This window comes from Lagopus muta, chromosome 21 (assembly GCF_023343835.1).
Source record: "Lagopus muta isolate bLagMut1 chromosome 21, bLagMut1 primary, whole genome shotgun sequence".
Lineage (NCBI taxonomy): Eukaryota > Metazoa > Chordata > Aves > Galliformes > Phasianidae > Lagopus > Lagopus muta.
The window spans coordinates 5,430,944-5,452,846 of record NC_064453.1 but is presented as its reverse complement, the minus strand read 5'-3'; the positions used below and the strand labels follow the sequence as shown (position 1 = coordinate 5,452,846).

Here is a 21,903-nt window from a genome sequence, read left to right as displayed (position 1 = left end):
CATTTCCACTGCATCAAACTGAGAGATGTTCAGTGTCGATCAGGTAGGGGTGGGAAGAAAGTGCTCAAATGTATAGAGAGGTAGCAAACTATTCCCAAAGAACTCCTGCAGTGAGGCATAAAATATCCTTCAGGGAGAAGGTAGGAGTCCTCCAGTCTGATGTGTGTGATATCAGTGGCAGAATTTGAGAGAACAGTATATGTAAGTGGCAAAATTGTGAGCAACAGAGTCGCTTCTGCTGCCACTGAAAGTTGGAGCAGCTCAGTGAGCCCTGACGTTCTTGGCTTGATCTGGAGCATGCTTGTTCTATCTGTGCAGAGGTATTTCAGTTGATGGCTTCCTCCAGTGCCCATGTTCATTAGTTCTCTTGGCCTGAGGGATAACCGCCTGCTGCTTTGATGGTAAAGCTGGTGGTTGACTTCCCCTTTCTGTCTGTTCACAATCCTGATTCATGTGTTGGGAAACAGAGCTTTGCTTACTTAAACATGACACAGTAAATAAAGCATCTGTTATCTGTTGTAAAAGACAAGTGTTTCTTAGTAATGGTGTTTAACTGCCGTCGGGGTTGTTTGGTTTCTTTGCCTCCTCTAGGATTGCTGTCAGATTTGGTGATGTCTCCAGATCAGGTGTTTCTTGCTGACAGTACATTTCAGGAATCAATACTCGGTCTTGAATGAGTGTGGTGCTGATTTATTCATTCTGTTTAGTTATTAGCATGTCAAGGAATGACATCTCAAGAGCCCTCAGGTGAATCATTTGCTTGTGGTAAGAACTTGTTTTTTTTGAGTGATTTCCAAACTTTGATTTTTGAGGCTTTCATCTTTTTGGAACTTGGGTTTTTGTAGCCCAGAACTTGTTCAGATGTGATGCACTGAGAAGACACAGATGCGTTTTCTTTTCTCTGTAAAAACCCTTGATTTCACAGATTTCCTGGGTAATGGCAGACCAATGCAAGGACTCAACTTTCCTCTTCTGATGGAGTATGGTGTTGGTTTCTGCAGAACAAAAACATGCTGCTAGGAAGAGGAAAATAAGACCATTGCATTTCAGTGTTCAGACATGTTTAAAGTGCTCTCGGGGAAAAACAAACAAAACAACAGTGTGAAAATAATCCTACTTGTTTCTTTTGCAAAAGTTATTTAACATTTCCCAAATTTCTCTCCTTGGTTTCAGCAAAAGAAGACTCATTTCTGTTGGTGGATAAACTTTGTAACTCTCAGCTTTTAGATGAAGAGAACCAGAATGCCGAGAAAGGAATTGCTACCCAGCGCCCGCTCCTTTGTTTTAATGGCACAGCCAACCTTTACCAAACATTTTCACTTTTGATTTTGAATTAAAATGCATATGATTGGAAGCTTGGGCACTTTTCCAGTTTTGTTTTACTTCCTAGACGTATCCACAGATACGTATTCCAACAATACCAACAATTCCAACAATAAAAATTACCTATCAGTGAGGAATAGCACTCGTACAGATGGTGTTTCATAAGGAAAACTTGGGCATGTCTTCTCATTATTTGGATTGAGTAACCTTCTTTTCCTTTCTGTGAGGGCTGCTCTGAAAGTAATGCCTCCTATTTTATGATGTTGGCCCACAACATCAGGTGCAGATGTTGGTGGGGTGGCACTAGAGGTTGAATCTTCCACCACTATCCCATTATGTTTTGTTGTTGTGTGACAGATGGCAGCAGAGGGGCAGTCTGACAGAATGGCCTGGAGGTGTGTATGAAGCGAAGGTGTGGAATTTAATTCCTCCATGTGGAAAAAATGACAGCCGTTGACATTCATCGATGCTTTGAGCCGATAAAGACGGGCTGCGTGGGCAGCATTTTCCAAGCAGCGATGCCATCATAGCAGCTGTGAAACAGTGGATCACCTTTGCTGGTGGAGGCTCTCGTTCATTGCTGGTGAAAATGCAATGGTGTTCATGGTGACTGTGTTGAAAAATAGTTTACTGAAACTGAGAATTTGCTCAAACTATCTCAGAATGGCCTGGATTGCAAAGGAGCACAGTGCTCATCCAGTTCCAACCCCCTGCTGTGTGCAGGTCACCAACCAGCAGCCCAGGCTGCCCAGAGCCACATCCAGCCTGGCCTTGAATGCCTGCAGGGATGGGGGATCCACAGCCTCCTTGGGCAACCTGTTCCAGTGCCTCACCACCCTCTGGGGGAAAAACTTCCTCCTAACATCCAACCTAAACCTCCCCTGTCTCAGTTTAAGACCGTTCCCCCTTGTCCCATCACCATCCACCCTCACAAACAGCCGTTCCCCTCCTGTTTATACGCTCCCTTCAAGTACTGTAAGGCCGCAATGAGTCTCCCCAAAGCCTTCTCTTCCCCAGGCTAAACAATCCCAGTTCCCTCAACCTTTCCTCATGGGAAAGGTTGTTATCCCTCTGCTAACAAACAGTGTTATTGTGCTCTTTGTAGCTGTTGTCCTTTCCCTGGAAATAAATAGGAGGCATTACTTTTGGAGCTGACACGTAGCAAGGATCCAGAGTTATTGTGCTGAATTCAGTAGAGTTTGTATGGATTCATGTTTCTGTAAATGTAAGCAGAAATTATTGTCAGAAGGATGAAAAGTGCTCGTAACGTCAGTAATCTTCTGAAGGAGTGTGTTTATTCCCAAGGTAAAATAGCAGTTGATATTGGGAATGCGGTCGGATTGTAAGTAATTTCCTGTAGATGGTGGAGATCTGCTTCATTCTGAAACAAGCAGTTTGGGAATTGTTCAGTGCCTTACAGGTGAACTTCCTGGGTTAAATGCTTTTCTGAAATCAATGTACCTGCAATGACCTGTCAGTTCACACAAGCAACATATCTGAAAGTAGATCTGTGAAATGACGGGGTTCTGCAAATGCCTCTTTTACCTCTTTGGTTCTGTCCCATGCTTGAATCTCAAGCTTCTGAAGTACTTTTCAGTGAATTTATATATAGCATCTTCTGCCGGAATTACAGACTGGAAATAGTTGAATGCCTGAGCAGATACTCCATTTTGCTTCTGCTCATAATTGAGTGGCACCTTCTAAAAATTGGGGGTGAAAACTGGATCTGATGGTTTTGTTTCATTGCGCAAGAAAATCTTGAGTAAAACTCCTAGACTGGAGTACAAAGAACTGAGTTGGTGCTCAGCATTTAATAAATTTGTCATTAAAATTTCTGTGCACATGCAACCTCCCTCTAACGCAGCTTTTATTTTCAGTATCTGATCAGTCCAAGCTTCCCTCGTCAGTTGTTTTCCTCCTTACTCAGCTGGCCTCCTTCCTCTGCAGTCCTGGTTGGGAGTTTCTCCTGGTTCTAAGCTGTTTCATCCCTTGAGTTGATTCTTCTAAAACTAAAGGAGTCAGTCTTCCTCCGAGTTTCAGTTTCTGGTCGTGTTCTGGTGGGGAATAGAATGATGATGAAGGGAAAGTCGCTATAAAGGAAGTCTGGTTTTGCTCTTGAAAACCCAGGTGGGAACGCAGTGATGTGAAGTTTTCCTTTAACCGTTGTGGCCATTGTGTGTGAAGTAAAAAAAACCCAAGATATTTATGGGCCAGGTGAAGCTCAGCAGACCTGTGAAGAATAACTGCAATCAAAATCAAATCATGTAAACCTTGAGCAGCTTCTCAATGCTGGCTACAACTGCAGACTTCAAGTAGACTTTCTGTGTGGGTGAAGTTATGAAATAAGAGGTGAATTTACTGCAAACTGCTGCAGTTAATGGGCTCTGTAGGCAGACGTTCTGTATGTTTAGAAACTAGCTGGAGGCAAGCACATGCTTTGTTTCTTGCCTTTTACCAGTTCTTTCACGCAGCTGATGGCTTTGTTGAAGCCTTCCTGCATTTTGTGGTTGGGGAGAGGAAACCATGAGCTTTGCAGTACTCCAGACAAAGATTGTGACATGATTTAAAACCGAGCGAAAGTCAGAAGTGGGTGCTTGTGGATTAATTTGAGCGCCACGGCTGGCATGTGGGAGAGCGACTGCTGTTGGGTCGTGTCAGTTAGCAGGATGACTTTTGCATTGAGTTAAACTGGCACTAGGGACGTTGAAGGAAGGGCATGAAGGGCCTTCACACGATAGTTCCTGCCCAGTCTTTGCTGCCCACCATTTTCCATAGAGCTGTAATGGTCAAGTGGCTGTCCTCTTGACTGTGGAAGATGCACTGTTGAAGGGTTCAGTACGAGTGGTGTTCAAATACCACCTCATGTCTGTCAAGTACCATCTCACTCTCTGTGGAGAATGGCAACGTGCAAACCCAGCTCTCTTTCAGAAGCTGCAGTTGGAATTACTGAAAGTACAGACATGATGTGATCTTTTTTCTAAGGTCATCTCTCTCTCAGCCAGCCTGTGGGCACAGTAATTCTGTGATCTGGTTTTGGTTTCTTTCATGGAAGCCAAGTCTTTCCCGAGTGCACAGAGTTCTCTGTCAGCTCTTCTCATTTTTCAGTCTGACTCAAAATGTGCTTCAGTTTTGAAGCTACTATGCACTGAAAAAAAGACATTTTACATAGATTCTTTTTTTCCCTCTTCTGTTACTTATCTCCCTCTATAAAGTAGTTGAATTAGTTGAGAGGATAAAAACAGACTTCTAAAATTGTTGCCCATTTATATAAACTACATTTGTAAAAGAATATTGATTGAAAACGAGGTGCCATTATCGTTACTGTTGAGATGATCCATGTGACACGTTTTAGCTGCTTACAGTTTTTGCTTCAATCGAAATTTTCAGTGATGTAACCCAATCAAAAAGTGAATATCCCAGCTGCCCAAAGGAGTTATGGATGTCCCCTTTGTGGAGGTACTCAAGGCCAGGTCTGATGGGGCTTTGGGCAGCCTGATCTGCTGGAAGGTATCCCTGCACGTGGCATGCTTGGAACCGGATGATTTTTGATGTCCCTTCCAAACTAAACCATTCTAAGGATAAAATTACAGACGTATCATCATGTCTGCTTTTGTGTATAAACAAAAAGCCCAAATCTTTGGTGGCAGAAATGGAGAAAATTTGATATTTTAAGCCTAGCAATAGTGATTTTGGTATTTCTAGAAGGCAAAAGTGTAGCACTGCTACACACTGTTTAAAGGCTGCTCTGAAAGTAATGCCTCCTATTCTGTGATATTGGCCCACGATGTCAGAGACAGAGGTTGATGGGATGGCAGTGGAAGCTGATCCTTCCCACCAATATCCTGTTGCATGCTGTTGCCATGTGGCTTTACAGCAGCAGATAGGTGATGTGATGGAATGGTGTCTGGCACAGGAGTGCATATGAAGCAAAAGTGTGGAACTGAATCTCTCCACATGGAAAAAAAATGGCACCCACTGACATTCATCAGTGTTTGCTGAACGTTTACGGAGACCAAGCAGTGGATGTGAGCACAGTGAGGGGTGGGTGTTGTGTTTGAGCAGCGTGACAGAGCCTGACCTCCGCTGGTGGAGTGTTTTACAAGTGTGGCATTCAGGCTGTCGTTCATTGCTGATGAAAATGCATTGCTAATGGTGCTGATTGTTGAAATAAGGAGGCACTGGTTGGACTTGATGATCTTTAAGGTTTTTTCCAACTGGAGAGATTCTATGATTACTTTCAGAGCAACCTATGTACTATTTAAAGTGAGGTTATGTTTGCATGGAAGCAGTTGGAATGAAATTAGTGGATGGGCGTTGTGTGAGAGTTTACAGATGTTGGCTGAAGCAGGACTTCTTGCAGACTCAGATCAGCTGAGAACATCCTTTTCCTCCCAGAAGTGAGAGGTTCTCTGCTTTCTGGAGTGCTCTTCCAACTTATGGCTCAGAGTCAGCAAGCAATTACTGGTAACAGCACTTCTGAACTTTCCTCATCAGGAATTGGCAGTTTTGGGTAGGTGCTTTTTGACACTGTTCTTTATAATAATAAAAAATAAACACATTATTCTTTGGGAACAAAGACCAGGATGCATCTCCTTCCGTTGGCTGTTCCTTAATTGCCAAGGAATTTTCTGTGTTCAGCAAGAGCAGCCGATTGAGGCAAAAGTCCCCAGTCACAAACAAACACGAACTGGTTGGTTCTCCTTTTAGACTGCTGGTTTGCATGTGTGCGAAACTCTGTATAAAGCAAGGAAGTTAATTTCTTTTTCTATTACTTTTACTAGAGCACAGAAATGATGTGAAACTGCCTACTGAAGCTACTGTTGCAGAAGTGACTTGGGATTTCCCCTGTGTATTGGGATTTTATTATGATCCCACCTTATTATAACCCATTTATTTCCTGCTGGGAATTCTTGTTTTAAGTCACTGCTATATTTAAACAAGTATATAACAGCCTGTGTACTTGTTGATCACAGTGGACAAAATATTGAGGTAAACTGGTAAATCACTGTAACTCCACAGGTCACGTTGTCAAGAGCTCCTGCACTGTATTTTTCCATACTGCAGTGTGTCTTGGTTAATGAGACATAATTAAGTGGATTGATGAGTATTTAATGCAAAGAATATGTGGCACAAAGTAAGGATCAACGCAAGATAGGCGTAGAGGGATAGAATCTTGCAGATCTGTGGCATACTCAACATAAATGAGATACTGAATGTGTAACAGTACTTACGCAGGTTCAACTGCTGGTCAGCTACAGCTTGCTCAGACTCCCATTGCTTGCCTACTAGGTGATGTTTCTCAGTGAGATCATGTTGCACCAGTATCACCCTTCCACCCACCCTTTTTGGGTTCTGAGTTCCTTCCAGAGAAGTTCAATGTGTTGACTTCACTTACAATACCTGAAAATATTGGGATCCTGAGTGTTCTCACTGCAGGTCGTACCTCTGTGTTATGCAGCATGTATCCCACCAAACATTCCCTTTCCTACTGCTGAGTTTCAGCATCTGGTGTTGTTTCATCGAGCCGAGCAGCAAGACATTGCAGTGCTCTTCATCAGTGCATTGTGGTGCTCTAAACAGCAGTGCTGACAGACACTGAAATACAGATTTTAGACAAGGTTATTTTGATGTGTCTTTTTCAATTCAGCGATCTCCTTTATGTGTCTAGTGATGCTGAGAGATGATATGTGGTTTTAGTCCCAGTTATGTGTTTAAGAGCACGAGGAGCTATGCTACCAGTGCACGTGAGACTAAAATCAGCCATCTCAACATTAGAAAATGCCATGGGAGCTTTTGTTCAAACGTGTGTGACTTTGCTGCTTCTGTAGTATTCTCTCAGTGCTTCCTTCCCTCTGTTAGCACACAGAATGTGCTGAAGGAATGGCTTGGGTCTGAGTTAGAGACTTCTTGTGGCTTACCTCCATTACTTATGGTTCCACGTGCTCTTTTGCTCCACGTATCCAGCAACACTGGAGGAACCTCTGACTTACAGGATCTTCTCTGAGCCCCTCAGCCCCATGCAGCACATGGAGATGAGCAGCACAGATCAGATAGCTGCGGTGAAAATTAGCTAAATATTGGCTAAACTGCTGAAAGAGAAAACGCCAAGCAACTTTATCTTCAGTATTTCACCTACAACAAAAGGAGGTTTGATGTTAGATGCATGTAATCAAATCAGCATTTCAATTCATAATAGCGTGCTCATCGAGGCTTTTCCATTTATCTGGTAGGCATCATCCCCTGACAGAAGAACAGAGAAATGGGGTTGTTTGTTTGCTTCGATTTGTTCAATTCTATTATTATTTTGAACTTGCATGGAGGATTATTTTCTAGGAAATCCAGGCAATGTTTAGAGAATGGCAGCATGGGTTTGTTTGAAAGCTGAGACGCTTCTGTGCCAGTTACTGATAGGGCTCCTGCTGGAAAGCCCCTATCACTGTGTTTGAGATCAAAACACACCAACTCTGAAATGAAAAACGTATTCGGACTGGAACGTTGCTATTAAACACAGGCTCCTCACCTGCTTCTGGTGGCATTTGAGAAAGCACTTTTAAACTGTGAGCGTTGCCTAACGGTGTATTACTGCACAAGATTAAGACGTTTTCTAGCCTGTTATTTAATTAGGAAAAAGAAGAATGTGGTATTTGGGCATTCAAATGCTTAGCTGTCTCTAGACCTCAAAGAAAAGTTGGCTTTTCTAAAGAGCACTTAGGCATCGAGAAGTAAGCTGGTGAAGTGGTGAAAAGAGCATCTAAAAGTCTATCTCAAGAATGCAGTATGCAATCTTCTGAAAATGCCTATTTTGACTTCATAAGGTGGCATTGTTGAGAAAGAAAGGGTTACAGCAGTGAGTAAGAGTTGATACGTACCTCATCCTTGGGTCCCTGTGGACGCTCTCATCTCTGCCTCTCAGTCTCAGTGGCAATGAGGCAGCTGGCAATGCAATCACCGGTTATCCTGCTTCTAATCTTTTCTTTCTTTTCTCTCTCTGCTGATAAGTGTGAAAAGAAGCACAGAAACATGGGTGTGAGAACACAAATTCTCATCGTTTTCCTGGGCACCTCAGTGAGATTTTTCAAGGCAGTCTGCCTTTTTTTGAAGTGGGTAACTTTTACTTTTGATAAAGCTTTCAGGGCAGATAAGAAGGCTGCACGACTCCTTAAATAAACAGAAATCTTTCCATGCTACCAAACATTATCCAGAGCACCAAAACAAGTATACGTGTGTAAGGGATAACTGGCAGCAGCAGGAACTGATTTCACATGGGATTGGAAGGAAGAAGGGATTGAGGATGCTCTACGATGTACTGGTGTTTAAATGGCAACATGCAGAAGCTAAAGGTGGTCGCTCAGAGTTTTCACACATTTGGTTCAACAGCAGTGATGTAGCTGTACTGAAACACTGCTTCTTATTGAGAAGTCTCTCAAGGATTGGTTGCTGCTCTGGTAGTGGACAGGGCAGGGCTTGGACTCATGCCTGGACCAAAGCTTTGGGGAGTGCTCTGAGGACAGCCTACGATGCCTCAGATGAATAGGGGCAGTCTGCATTACTGCTCAGCCAGACACATCCTCGGGTAACAACCCTGATGCATGCATCTGACTCACAGAAACCCAACAGCTCGGGGAGTAGCATTTGAAGTGGTTTTGTTTTGTTCTTTTTTTTTTTCTTTTTTTTTTAAACTTTTCTTTTTTTGGGCAGCCCCCTCCTGCTTCCTTCCAAATTGTTTTCTCAGCCTGATTGAGTCTCAAATCTGTTGCCTTCATGTCTTGAACAGCTGGAGTGGCCCTGGACTTAGTGAGCAGACGCCGAGCGAGGTTGGACTGGACGCTGCGAGGGTCCCAGACTTCAGGAGGAGCAACCTGGTTGTCTGACCTGCAATGCTGGAAGCTCAGGAAAGCTAATGCCACTGCAGATGGCTTCCTGCAGTCTAAGACTGGGACTGTGGCTCCTGCTGCTTCTCCAGGACATCCAGGGAGCCCCACAGGTAAGGGGGGAATCCTACAGCCCTGTAGGACCAAGGATCTGGCAGAGGGTTGGGGGCACCCTGGGCTGATTTTTTTTCCCCAGCAGTTGCATGCAGGGAGGTGAGCATCCATAGAAACAGGCTCTGTGATAACGGGTGATAAAAGGATAAAGCAGGGCTGTCACAAAGCAGCAGTTTGCCCTTTCTGGGAACTCTGCAGGCAGGACCAGCAGATATAGCTACGATTTGAGTCTTTTTTATTTTTATTTTTTGGCATTGCACATCCTGGCTAGGAAATGAGGAAAGATTTCATTAGAATGTGGCACTGACCTCATTTACTTTGAATAAATCTCTCCTTTTTGCCCGGAGAACCAAATGCTCTGTGCCAGGCACATTCCTTACAGAACTTTGCTTGGGCTCGCTGTGCTGATGTGAGTCAGGTCTAGCAAAATGAAAGGTGTAAAGAAGCAAACGAAACAATAAAATACCTTCCTCTTTACATCCGCCCACCCCTTTGACACCGACTTTCCCATGAATGGGCTCTTTTCTGCATCAGAGCAACTCAGAATAAACACGGGGCGCTGCTCACACAAAGCTGTGGATGCAAGTCGGCTCCCAGCTCAAATCATATCATTGAGGCCCTTGTGTGTTTGCTCCCCCGCTCCGCCCCACTTGCCCCCTCCTCACCACTGCAATGTGTGGCATTGAGCCCTCAGAGCCTGGCGTAAATCCAGGTAATTTCCCTGCCTGTCATTTAGGTATACATGGAAAAAAAAAAAAGCCAACAACAAAACCCAAAGATCAGTCACAGAGGCTCTTTGCACAGGTGAGGTCAAATTGGTGGCTGACTGCCTGCTGGGTTGGGCCCTGAAATTGTGGAAATATTGGCATGTGCTCGTTTAAGATACCTGTCTGTAAATGAATGGTGCAGCACAGCACATGGGCTATTGGAGATTTTTAATAAGAAACTGCCTCTGATTAGATCTTTGAGCATAACCAAGTCCTCTACATAGAAGTTTGAAAAAGATCCTCATGGCTCTTACAGTAAGAGTAGGAGTTTGCCTAATGTCTTTAGCTGTAAATTCCCCTCCCACGTGGCAAGTTTGCTCTACCTCCCCCTGGTCCTTTCTGCCCCGCCATCATCTCCTTCCTGAAGTACACTGATCCTTCTTTTCTTCTCTAGGATCAGAATTTGCAGTCCTTACTCACCGAGGAGTTCTTAGGGGGGCATTCGGGTCAGCATATCAGTTCTGCTGAATGCCAGCTGCTTTAATTAGTTCTTGCTATTTGCCATCACTTTGGTCAGCCCACAAAATGAAGAGGACAGTAATGAATTCTGTTTTCTATTACTCATGGTCAGCATTCAGACTCGCTGTGAAATCATCAGTTACCTGGATTATGTCAATGCTGAGTTTGGAGTTGGCTTTAATTTTCAGTTAGCTCTCATTAATAACAAGTGTGAAGCTTGACTACTTGAAATCCTTCATTATCAACTTTTTTTCATGCTGACAGAATTTAGATAGAAGTTTGAAAAAGAGCTGGCTGTTTTGCTACAGTATTAGTCAGTTCTAGAACAGCCAATGCTGGTAGATTTTCTTTTCTCTCTCCTTTTTTTTTTAACCATTATACACTTTCTTTCTGACTTACAGCTTATTTGTAGTAAGCTGACTTCTTGCTCTGCCTCACCATGGCTTTGTGAGCTCCAGAGACCATAAATAAATGAGTCAAACCTTGTCATGACTGAATTGCAGACTAGCCCGCTGAGTTCAGCGCCGTCTTTGCAATGACTGTTATTTAAATTGGGATAGCAAATGTGATTGTGGAAATTGTCAAAAAGAAACGCTGAAAAAACCCTAATGCTTTGTGTCAAATATGTTTAGATTTTTGTTGTTGTTATTTTCAAGTGGGCTTTCATTGTCAGCCCATTAAAGAAGGAAAAACCCAACAACAACATTGGCCTAGTAGGTCAATGAAATGAGAAGGCCGAGGGATCCCAGGCCATCCCACTGTAGAGCAATCTGAGCATCTTACGCATGAATTGTGGTCTTCTCTTTCACGAGATGTAGAATCATAGAATCATTAAGGCTGGGAAAGACCCCTAAGGTCATCTTCCTGCTAAATCAGGAGCCTTTCTTTGCTTGCATGCACGGATTAGTGAAATTCAGCCTCTTATCTCCATCTACTTCAGTGGGACAACAGCACTAACGCTGCCTTGAAAAGTGACGTCGTGCTCAAATTGTGAATTTTCCTGGCCAAATCTGCTGAGTCCTGTTTCTGTCTGTCATGAGATTCACACAAGAGAGTGGATAAGAAAAAGGAACAGTGAAAAGAGGAAAAGATTTTTTTAAAAATGGAATATAACCCAGCAGGATTGCTGTGTTTCAGTCTGTTTCTTAACATTTGTTTATTCTGTAAAATTTATTGGAGATCTTGATGAAGAAAAGCTGTGTGGTTGTTGCAGATAAACATGATTTACATCACACTCTTCAGTGCTTCTTAAGGTATTCCAGAAGGAGGAGGGAATCCTTCCCACAATATAAGCAGGAAGAGGCAAAAATATGAATCTTTCTTACTGGCTAATTGACCATTCCTGTAAGTGCACTGGAGCAAGGAGAAATAGCACCAGAAATACATTAGAAATGTCCTAATGCTGAGATTTTTGGCAACAAAAGCAGGAAAAACACAAATGCTCTTCCTTCCTGCTGTCTTCTTCCTGAGCTCTCCTATGATAAAGCACCGCTTTTTCCATGAGTTCTTTCCTTTTCCCCCTCACTGCCCCCCTGATCCCTTCCCTTCTTTTTGGTGATGCCCATTCTGATTCAGGCATGGTAGGGAGGGCATTTTTCTTTAAAATCTTCCTCTCTTGTCTATCATCAGCCCAGACACAATTCTGGATAGCAGGGCTCCATCAGCTGATGGTAGCACAACTCAGGGCTCAGCCTGCATCGACGCTGGGGAGGTGAACACTGCTACCACTGCTGGGAGTTTTGCTCAGAATTTCCCCTGTTTAAACAGAACCAATCTGTGCTGTCACCAGATTCCTTTATAACCACAGCGTAATGAGACAATTAGCTTTCCCTCTGCCTTTTCTGATTACAGTGTGATATCCTCCTGACCGAAGTGCTTATGGAAGACTTAGAGGCATTCTGAGCCCTGGGCTGTTCACCTCTGCCATTTCTTCAATGTGTGTTCTTTGCCTTCGGGCAATGATTTATTTCATTCTCCCACAAACCCACAGGAGTCTGGGGCAAGGGTTGGTCTTAAAGCAAGGCTTTTTATTCCATGTGATGCATGAAGGTTTGAAATTGAGCTTAGAAGAAGCTTTCTGTGTGTTGGGAAGGAGACTCAGTACCATTTGTAGTGATGCGTACCTTTCCACACTGCCGTTTTTGCCTGTTTAAATCATGTTGGACATTTAAGCTAGATGTATGGGAGCTTGGTTAATAGACAGTATGCTGTCTGCAAATAGCCAGCCTTTCTGCTTAGGGTTATTATTATTTTTTCTTTTGTAGCTTTATGGTTTAGAGATGAAAAATAAAGGTAACAATGAGCCAATGACTGATGTCGCCAGTTGTCACACACCCAATCTATCACTGAAAAGGTCTACAGTGAGTTGGGAGGGACCCTAAAGGCCATCAGGTCCAACCCTGCACTGAGCAGGGGCACCCACAGCTCCATCAGTGCTCACAGCCCCATCCCCTGACCTTGGGTGTCTGCACCTCCTCTCTGGGCACTCTGTGCAGTGCCTCACTGCCTTCATTGGCTGTAGGGTGCAGCTGCCCTCTTGTGGAAGCAGAAAAGTGCTGAGTGCTTTCTCTCATGTGCATCATTGCCTGATTTGTGCACTATTTATGTGTGGTTGCCTCAGTACATTATCACAGCACTGGCACCAGGGGAAATTCATAAGTAGGATTTGCCTCGCTGTAACTAAGAGGAGGATCTGGTCCTTAGCACATGATTTCAATGTTTTAGACAGACAAGATCACATTTTGATAAGTAGCTCTTCCTTCGTGCTTGTAGGCAGACCCTATTCCTTTGTTTAAACCCCAAACAGGCAATTCAATAAGCTCTGTGTTTATGTGCTGCATATTTCATTCAAGATCCCTGTTCCCGCTGTGATTTAACATTCAACATCTTTTGAAGCCAGCGTTGGTTTTTAGAACAACCAGAAAGAGAAGATCAGGTTTTTGTGGTGACATCTTATAGGTCTTGAAGAGGAACTGATTCAAGATGACTTAGGTATAGCAGGATGCTGTTGTTGCCTGAATTTTCTTTATAAAAGGAATCCACCTTATCAGTCACTCCACTTTTTACATCTCTGGAATGACTCCTGGATGACCCTGTGTCCAAACACATTGTGCCATTTCCTGATATTGCTAATAGCTGTAATTTCTTTTTAAGGCTGGTAGGAAATGCAGAAGGTGGGATCCCTGCAGAGTAATTTTTCTAAGCTAACATTAGAACTGTTGTGGCTTTTATTTTAAGTCTTGGTCATATGATCATATCAAGGCTTGTTAATGAAAACCTTCACTCAGTAAAAGAGATGGGTTTAGTTATTTGAATGCGTAGTACTTGCAGCTTTCATTTCAAGGCAGAGCACGCTTGTTCTCACTGTAGGATTTGTCCCCAGGTGAAAAGCAAAACAATTTGTTGGTTTGCATGCCTTTAGGTTGCTAAATTCAAGTGTTTTGAGGAGTAAATAACTGAACAGGAAGATTGGCTTGCTGCATTGATGAATGGTGTGAAGGTGAGCATGAGCAGAGTGGAAAAAACAAAGCAAACTACAGAAGAACAGCTTCAGAATGGGATAACAAGGGTTAACAAGGGGCACAGGATACAGAGAACCAGTATACAAGCAGCTGTACACTTACAGAACTAGCTTTGTGGATTACAGCCCATTTGGCAAGCCTTAGGTGATGTTGACTATGGCACTACTTCCAGTGCCAGTGTATACAGAGCTGGAAAGCTACCAGAGGTATTCAGGGATTCTGTTTGTATTATTTTTCTTAAAATTCCTTTCCTGAAGAAAAGATGGGAGCATTTTAAGAGCAGGGATTTATGGTGGTTTTTTTTTTTCTGGAGCATTTGGCTGAAAGGCACTTTTATGGAGCAGTGCCACTCCTCTCTGCAACATATGGAGCCAGGAGCTCATTTCTTTGTGATCTGAAATGCTTGCTGGAAGGATGGGGCTGCAATATTCCTTTTAGGTATTTAAAACACTTTCAGAGAAAAGAGTGAAGATACACCCCGAATGATTGCTAAATATACTGAATATTCCAATCTTTGCTGAAGTTTATGGGCAGTGGTTGTCTGGTTGCTTTTGAAAACGTTTGGACCTTCAAAAACCTGTAGACTTTATCATTTGTAACCACCATCACCAGAGACAGATGCTGGGATCTGCCCTCACAGAGCCCTAATTGTTCTCTAACTGTGTCTTTGTCTGCTTCAATTTTTAGCCACCATTCACCTCATCTCATTCCTGTGACACACTCAAGAATTGGTTCTATGATGAAACATTAGGAAGGTGCTGTTACCAGTGTCCTTCAGGTCAGTATGTTGGTGCTTCACAGGCCTTTCTCACAGGTTGTGTATAAACCATGTGTATCACAGAACTGCCTTTTGACCCTGCAGAAAAGTCCAATTTCATAGAGCACAGTGCTGGTGTAGATCTAGACGTGAATTTGTTCTCTCCTTCCTGCCCTGTTGGGTCTGCCTGCAAACTGCCTTTAAATTGCAAACAAGATAGCTTGCTAGAATTTGGTCTGTGTTTTTTATTGGCTGGCTTGACACTCAAAAGTAACCAGAATTAGGCAGGTCCAACAACTGATTTCTGCTTGCCCCAGGATATGGAGCAGCGCAGTGATTTTAGCTTCTGATCAAAGGCACGAAGTATTAAATGATGGTGCAGAACATCTGTCATTGTGCTCATAGTCAAAACAGTTCAGAAAGCATCTCACGTGAGAAGTGGAATACCCACGTGGCAGGGAACAGAGAGAACTTTGCCTGAAGCTGTGACTCAGGGGTGGATGAGGTCAGAAGAATGAAATGCATCTATAAGAGCTCTGAAAATGTCTGAAGCTCCCCCTCGATGGACGGGGCATTTTATGGCACTGCACCATCACCTCTCTTTTCTGTTACAACTGTGGCCTCCTCTCTCTCTCTCTTCTTTATTTCTCACTTGTTTCTCTCTTTTCTTTCTTTTTTCTCTTTTTTTCAGAAGGGAAATTTTTGACATTTGTTTGTGCTATAAAGAGAAGCTTGGTGCCTGGTTACTAGCATTTGCATGTAGTTACATCAGAGATTTCCTGTACTGCTTCGGTGCACTCCACCAGAATCATTCAGAAAATGGATGAGTAAGCAAGACCAAGGGATGGAGAAACTGCTCCTGTAGAAGAAGAAAAGGGGCAGAGATTCTGGGCCACTCCCAGGGAAAGAAGCTCTTTTCTCCTTCAAAAGCTCCCACTATGATGGATGCCATACTGGGTCTTGTGAACAGCAGAGGTGTAGTTTGCAGCTAGCTGTTATGACCCACAGTTCTCATACATTTCACTTCTGCAATCAGCTCCAGCCTTCAAAAGAACAGTCTTAGAAAAGCAGTTTTGAGCAGGTGGGAGTGATGTGGTTAGGGCTTGTCTGGTAGTATTTATAGGGCCAAATAGGAAGTGGCTGTTTTGACTTATGCTCCTACACTGTGCTTGCCAAAATGAATAGTGGGTGAGTGATTTTCCTGCTGGGTCCCATTCCTACAATTAACCCTTTGTGGTTGGCTGATGTGGATTGGTGCTGAAACTGAGATTCATTTTTCTCCTGTTTGTCACCTGTTAAGCATTCAGCTCAGTCTTTATGTTGTTTTAGCTTTTCCTTCTGCAGCTGCCATCATTCCTTACTGTCTGGTGACTGTTTCCACCTGCTGGCAAGGCCACCAGCTCACAGCTAACTGCTGTGCCTGCCAGCTCCTTTGGCTTTGAGGCTGACAGTGCTTCAAGATGGCTTTCTCCTCTATTTTGGAACAGTTATCTCCACATTTTGGCTTTCTTTCTCCAGGTTATGCTAAAAAGAAATCATGTCCCGTGGATCCAGATGAAGATTGCATGAGATGTGGACCTGAGCAATACCTGAACGAATCCCCAAAGCCACGATGTGATGCTTGTGTCTTATGCACCAAAGGTAACTGGTTTGCTGTTACCACCTACAGGCTTCTCCAGTTGTTCACGACTTAAAGTGCTGTTGCAAAGAGTGCCAGCAGCCCGTTCTGCTTCCCAAGCCTTTGCACTGGTGTTGCTCAGCTTTGACCCCTGCTTTGCCTCTTGCTCGCAGTGATCCTTTGTTACTCCATCTGTTTCTTCCCTGCAGAATTTGACCTTGTGGAGAAAGCTCCCTGCTCCTTCAATTCCAGCCGGGTGTGTGAGTGCCGACCAGGGATGTTTTGCCAGACTGCTGCTAAGTACACCTGCATGAGATGCCAGCAGCACACTGCTTGCAAGCCTGGTTTTGGAGTCAAGATCAGAGGTAGGAATTCCTCCTTATTTTATCTTTTCTGATCATGGCCATAGGCTTGGAGTTGATTCATTTTGATCAGTCCATCCGCTGTCATTGCTTTTATTCAGGCACCTCAAAGACTGATGTTTCATGTGAAGAATGCCCTCCTGGGACCTTCTCTGACCAAAGCTCCAGCACTGACGTCTGCAGACCCCACACGGAGTAAGTCCATAGTGTTTCTGAGTGACAAACCAATTGGTTAAAGCTAATAGAGGACCCAAAGGGATCTTTGCTTTGTGCCAGAAGTGACAAATTTATCTTAGAGGCAGTGGGACAGCTTTGAGCCTTTGTGCTGTTGCACAGCTCTCTGCTGGCAGGAGGAAGGGATCTCTCTTGCCTCAGTTTCAGTTCACTGAGTGCAGTGGGATTCCGTGTGTGTTTGAGTTTGCATCCAGGTCAAGAATCGGTGCCACAGGGGTGAGCAGCAGGTTAATGACTTTCTGACTAAAACCAGTAAATGCATGTGGTATAATCCTGACCAAAAAGGGCGTATGCCACCTGGAAAACCTTACAGTGTGTCATGTCATTTCCTCCTAGCACTGATGCACTGCTCTCTCTTTTGTTCCCTAGCTGTGCCAAGTTGAACAAAGTAGCGCAAGGCAAAGGAAATGCCACCCATGATCAGGTCTGCGTGGACCGATTGCCCTCCTCCCTCACCCCAGACACTTCCTCCATCAGAACCAGCAACGAAACAAATGACTCTGACGTACTGAAGCTTCCGGCAAACCTGGTGACCCTTGTTAGTGTCCTTTCAAGTGCCACAACCAAAATTCCCAGTTCAACTCCCAAGGAGAAAGCTGGCACTTCTCCCACCTCAGACAAGGGAGAGACAACAACAAGAGGTCAGAAAGGATTTATTCTATCTATTATAGATTTTTATTCTATAAAAGGACACGTTTTATTCAGATATATCTTTAGTGAAAGTAGTATGTGAGCTTCCTGCTTAACCCCTACAATTTGGGGTGAAATGATGTCGGGCAAACAGATTACTGATCCTTCTGCCTTTTCTTGGTCTCTTTGTTCTCCCTTTCCTCCTCCTGTGCTGCAGGTCTTGTTTTCTGGGGAGTGGTTCTCTCTGTGATGGTGCTGCCTGTGGGCATGCTGTCATTTTGGCAATGGAAGGCCTGCAAGAAACGGATCCTCATCCTCAAAAAAAAACGTGAGTTTTAAAACTGTGGTACAGAACATGCTGCTTAATCTTCCCACCTGGGAATTACAGCATCCTAAAATGCTACAGAGGACAGGAAGGGGAGATGATACTTCCTAATGCCTGGTGAAGACAGGTCAGTTAAGGGTTCTAGGCAAACTGCTCTCCATCGTGTTGGAGATATTCTCAAAGAGTCATAGTTGGGTTGGAAGGGAACTCAAAGATCATCCAGTTCCAATCTCTGCTCTGTGCTGGTTCCCAACCACTAAATGAGGCACTGGATCAGGCTGCCCAGGGCCACCTCTGATTAAAGTAGCTGTGAATGTATGGAGGAAGATGCTACAGATGGGAGGTGGTGACCTTTTAGCTTTAGTTTTTGGAACTTGTCAGTCCTCTGCAGGCTGGTAAGGCTGTGGATGTGACAAGCCGCTAGATGGCTCTTCCTCCCCACTGCATGGGCACTACTGGCTGATGTGTCCAGCAGGGAGGCTGCTGGAAAAATGCACAGCTCATTTCTGAGCACTCAGATCTGGGAAATGTGTTCCAAAAAAAAAAAAAAAGAAAAAAAAAGTGGATGTTCGCCATAGCAACCCATGCAGATCCCCTACAGTGCATACATTCTGCTCAGCTAACTAATCTCTTAGCATCTCCATTGACTGCTCTGTTCTGTTGCGGTGGATATTTCTGACTGCTCTGCAACGGAGCATTTCTGCTTATTTACTCAGGAATATGACTTAACACTTCTCATGTGAGCTCAATTTTCTCAAAATGGAATTCTTCCTTCCTCACGTGGTTTACACGATAAACAAAAATGTTACTGTGCAGCATTGTAGTGCTGACATATTGAAGGTAACGATGGCTGTGCGTCAGAATGAAACTAGACAGGAGGCACCTAGCTTCATATAGAATCATGAGATCACAGAGTGGCTGGGTTGGAAGGGACCTTAGAGCCCATCCAGCCCCAACTCCTGCCATGGGCTGAGTGCCCCCCACCAGCTCAGGCTGCTCAGTGCCCATCCATGGCCTTGGGCACCTCCAGGGATGGGACACCCACACCTCTCTACGCACCCCCAGTGTTCCTTTCCTCCATCCTTGCATATTATTATTGTTTTTTGATAAAGAAACTTTGATAAGAGAGTCTTCTGCTTATTTGGAAGGCTTAATCAGTTCATCATGTGATTAGATGTGATTGATTAGATGAATGCTGGTTTTGGTGTGTGGAAAGCAATGGGTGTAGGCACAAAGGGCTCTGGGGAGAGCAGGATCTGCTTGGCAGCAATGTGTCCCTGGATCACCTCAGCCCTTCAAGGAAGTGTGACCTGAGTGGTAAGGAGAGCATAATGCAGGTGAGTGGGGCTGTAGAGTAGTCTAGGACATGGGTGGGTGATATTTCAAAGCAATTAATATTCCTGTGATTGCTATGAATTCATTTCTGACAATCTTCATCTTTCCATTACAGGTTCTGATCTAGTGGACAAATATGCAGTAAGTGTCAACCATATTCCAAAACAGGTCAATTTCCATTCCAGTGTAAATAATTCACGATCTTTTTCAGTGTCCTGTTAAAAAGTGCTGGCCTTTTTATTTGGAACTGTAATCCATGATCATCAAGGTGCAGAGATGAGACAAATTAGGAACTGCCACTTTCATGTCTTGGGCTCTGTTCAAATGTGGCCTTAAGGAATACAGGAACGCAACTCAAGGGAACTTAAGTTCTTAGATCTGCTGGGCACTTTGCTTTTTTTCAGTCCCCGTGACAGTGGTGCTGTTCTTTTATTTCCTCCTGCCACAGAAATCTTCTGTCAACCTCTTGCAGTCTTCACTGTGTTGTTTTTGCACTGACTCTTCTTCCGCTCTCCTCTTTGTGTTGGCAGAAGATCACACTGACCACTGACAAATGTCCAGAAGAGGAGGAGTTCACTGATAGAACCCTCCCTTTGGAAACCAACAACAACTTGATCTCCAGTGCTGAAAAAGCAGGCAATCCTGTTCTGAGTCTGACTGAAGTGACGCAGAGCAATGGAAAAGCCCCAGACTGCCCCATTGATTCTCGAGTGAGAGACCACACAAATAATCAAATTGGTGAGTCTTGAGTTATTTTCATTTTTTTCACCTTGTCATTTTTTCAACCCTGGGCATAGAATATCATCCTGAAATTATTGGCAAGCTGGAAAAGTATTTAGAATTTCTAACAGAGATGGCCGTGGCCTCTCGACTCTGTACTGTAATCAAGTTGGTTTGTATTGTTATTATTGCCATTATTTTTCTGCATCAGTCAAATCCAAAGACTTAAAAACAGCTAAACTGATCCAGAACTGTTTTCTTAAGGCTGCTGGAAACCAGTCCTGCTTTTCTGGGAGGCAAAAGACAAAGCACAGAAAAAACAAGGAAAAGCAGAAGCAGAAAATGCATCTTCTGTTTTCACTGCTGCAGACCAACAAGGATTTCTGTTACCCTAACTAACTCAAAGAGCAGGCTTTTGCAAAATGCTAACTCCCTGTGTGGGGTGGGAGAAAGCTGTCTGTAGAGGGACAGTCGAAAGAAATGAACAGCAGAACTCACTACCATTCCCTGCTCCTGTTCCAGTCCTCTCTCTGTGTTGCTTATGAAGATGCTTTCTTGTCAGAATGGGCTCAAATCACAAAGAAATGTGGGCATGCACAGCCAAAACTTGTTTGCTAGCCTGTAAAATGCTGGAACGTAGCCCCCATGTTAAGATGGCATAGATTGGAAGAGACCTTAATGCCCACCCAGTCCCAACCCCTGCTGTGGGCTGGTTGCCACCCAGGGCAGCTCTTTCTCTAACTTAGATTTAAACCACTGTGTTAGTTTTCTGAATTAGGTACTTACTTCATGACAGTGCAAAGCAGGGGAGGAAGGAGGCCTGTCTTCTGCAGAAGAGGTTAACCAGGATCCCAGAAGGCACTCATGGGGCCTGTGGAAGGTACTTAGGTTGTAGATAAGCTTGCTGTGGGCTTTGGCTGTGCTTGATGATAAGAAGGAAGGTGGAAGCTCTCGGTAGTTCTCATTCCAAGCTGCCAAAAGAGCAACACCCTTTGGTTAGTTGTTGGGAAATAGCTTTTCAACTGTCCCTGTGAGAGGTTTGATCTGCATGTGTCTGACTAAAAAAAGGAGAAAATAAAAACTGAATACCAAGTCATAGTTTTGCACGACAGAGCCGTCTCCAAGAACAGCAGTACTGTTGCCCGTGCTCAGCATTACTTCTCTTTTTTTTCCTTTCTCAGGAAAAATATTCATCATGAACGCCGATACTGTTATTGTGGGGTCTTCAAAAACGCCTGGTATCAAAAACTGTACTGCTAGGGGATGTGAAAGTGATGTTGATATCCAGGAAAAGATAGAAGAGGAGCTGCCAGTGCACTATCCAGAGCAGGAGACAGAGGTCTTTCCAGGGAACGATGTCATGATTCCTGTGGAAGAGGAAGGAAAGGAATTCCATCACCCCACCACAGCCACTGAAAAGTGATGGCCAGCTGAGAAGGTGTGTGAAGCTATGAAAGCATCCAGTGTGACACTAAGCCTGAACCTACACTGAGGGAGGTGAACCCAGAGTTTCTTACACAACCTGAAAACTAAAGCGCCAAAAACATTCAACTTATTTCATCCAACCAACGAGAGGATCATCCAAACCACTGGTTGACATCAAATACTTCCTCTTTTCCTTGCTCTCCCCAGTATCACGCTGGAAACAAACTGGAATCAAAGTTACAGAATTCAGAGGACGTGTGGATGCGAACTCCAGTTTCACAGTTTGCTTTCTGTGCATGAAGGGATGGAATTAAAACGGTTATTCCTATTAGCTCTGAAAACTCTGGATGGAATTCTGTGTTAACCTTGAGACCCAGCCATGTTTCACATTTGTTCTCCATTGTACTTTAGGCCAATCCTTCTATTTGTTTTTAAGCCTTCA

At 43.9% G+C, this 21,903-nt stretch overlaps 1 protein-coding gene across 2 annotated transcripts; it reads left to right on the top strand.

The window, feature by feature from the left end:
* The first annotated feature begins 8,475 nt into the window (after positions 1-8,475).
* On the top strand, positions 8,476-21,894 carry TNFRSF8 (TNF receptor superfamily member 8). 2 transcript variants are annotated; one of them, XM_048968093.1, is made up of 10 exons: positions 8,476-9,307; positions 14,743-14,833; positions 16,331-16,453; positions 16,640-16,795; positions 16,894-16,987; positions 17,396-17,667; positions 17,874-17,984; positions 19,432-19,457; positions 19,847-20,054; positions 21,218-21,894. In XM_048968093.1, the coding sequence occupies exons 1-10, from the start codon at positions 9,224-9,226 to the stop codon at positions 21,457-21,459; spliced, it is 1,407 nt and encodes a 468-aa protein (XP_048824050.1). In that variant the 5' UTR covers positions 8,476-9,223; the 3' UTR covers positions 21,460-21,894. The 2 variants fall into 2 exon arrangements, with proteins under 2 accessions (XP_048824050.1, XP_048824051.1); XM_048968094.1 differs by lacking the exons at positions 8,476-9,307; positions 14,743-14,833 and adding an exon at positions 14,865-16,000.
* Positions 21,895-21,903: the final 9 nt, after the last annotated feature.

Bases quoted from the DNA above. Each gene is read 5' to 3' on its own strand.
- TNFRSF8 (XM_048968093.1), top strand. From the start codon at position 9,224: ATGCCACTGCAGATGGCTTCCTGCAGTCTAAGACTGGGACTGTGGCTC. The intron at 9,308-14,742 runs GTAAGGGGGGAA...TTCAATTTTTAG, and splicing joins ACATCCAGGGAGCCCCACAG to CCACCATTCACCTCATCTCA. The intron at 19,458-19,846 runs GTAAGTGTCAAC...TTGTGTTGGCAG, and splicing joins ATCTAGTGGACAAATATGCA to AAGATCACACTGACCACTGA.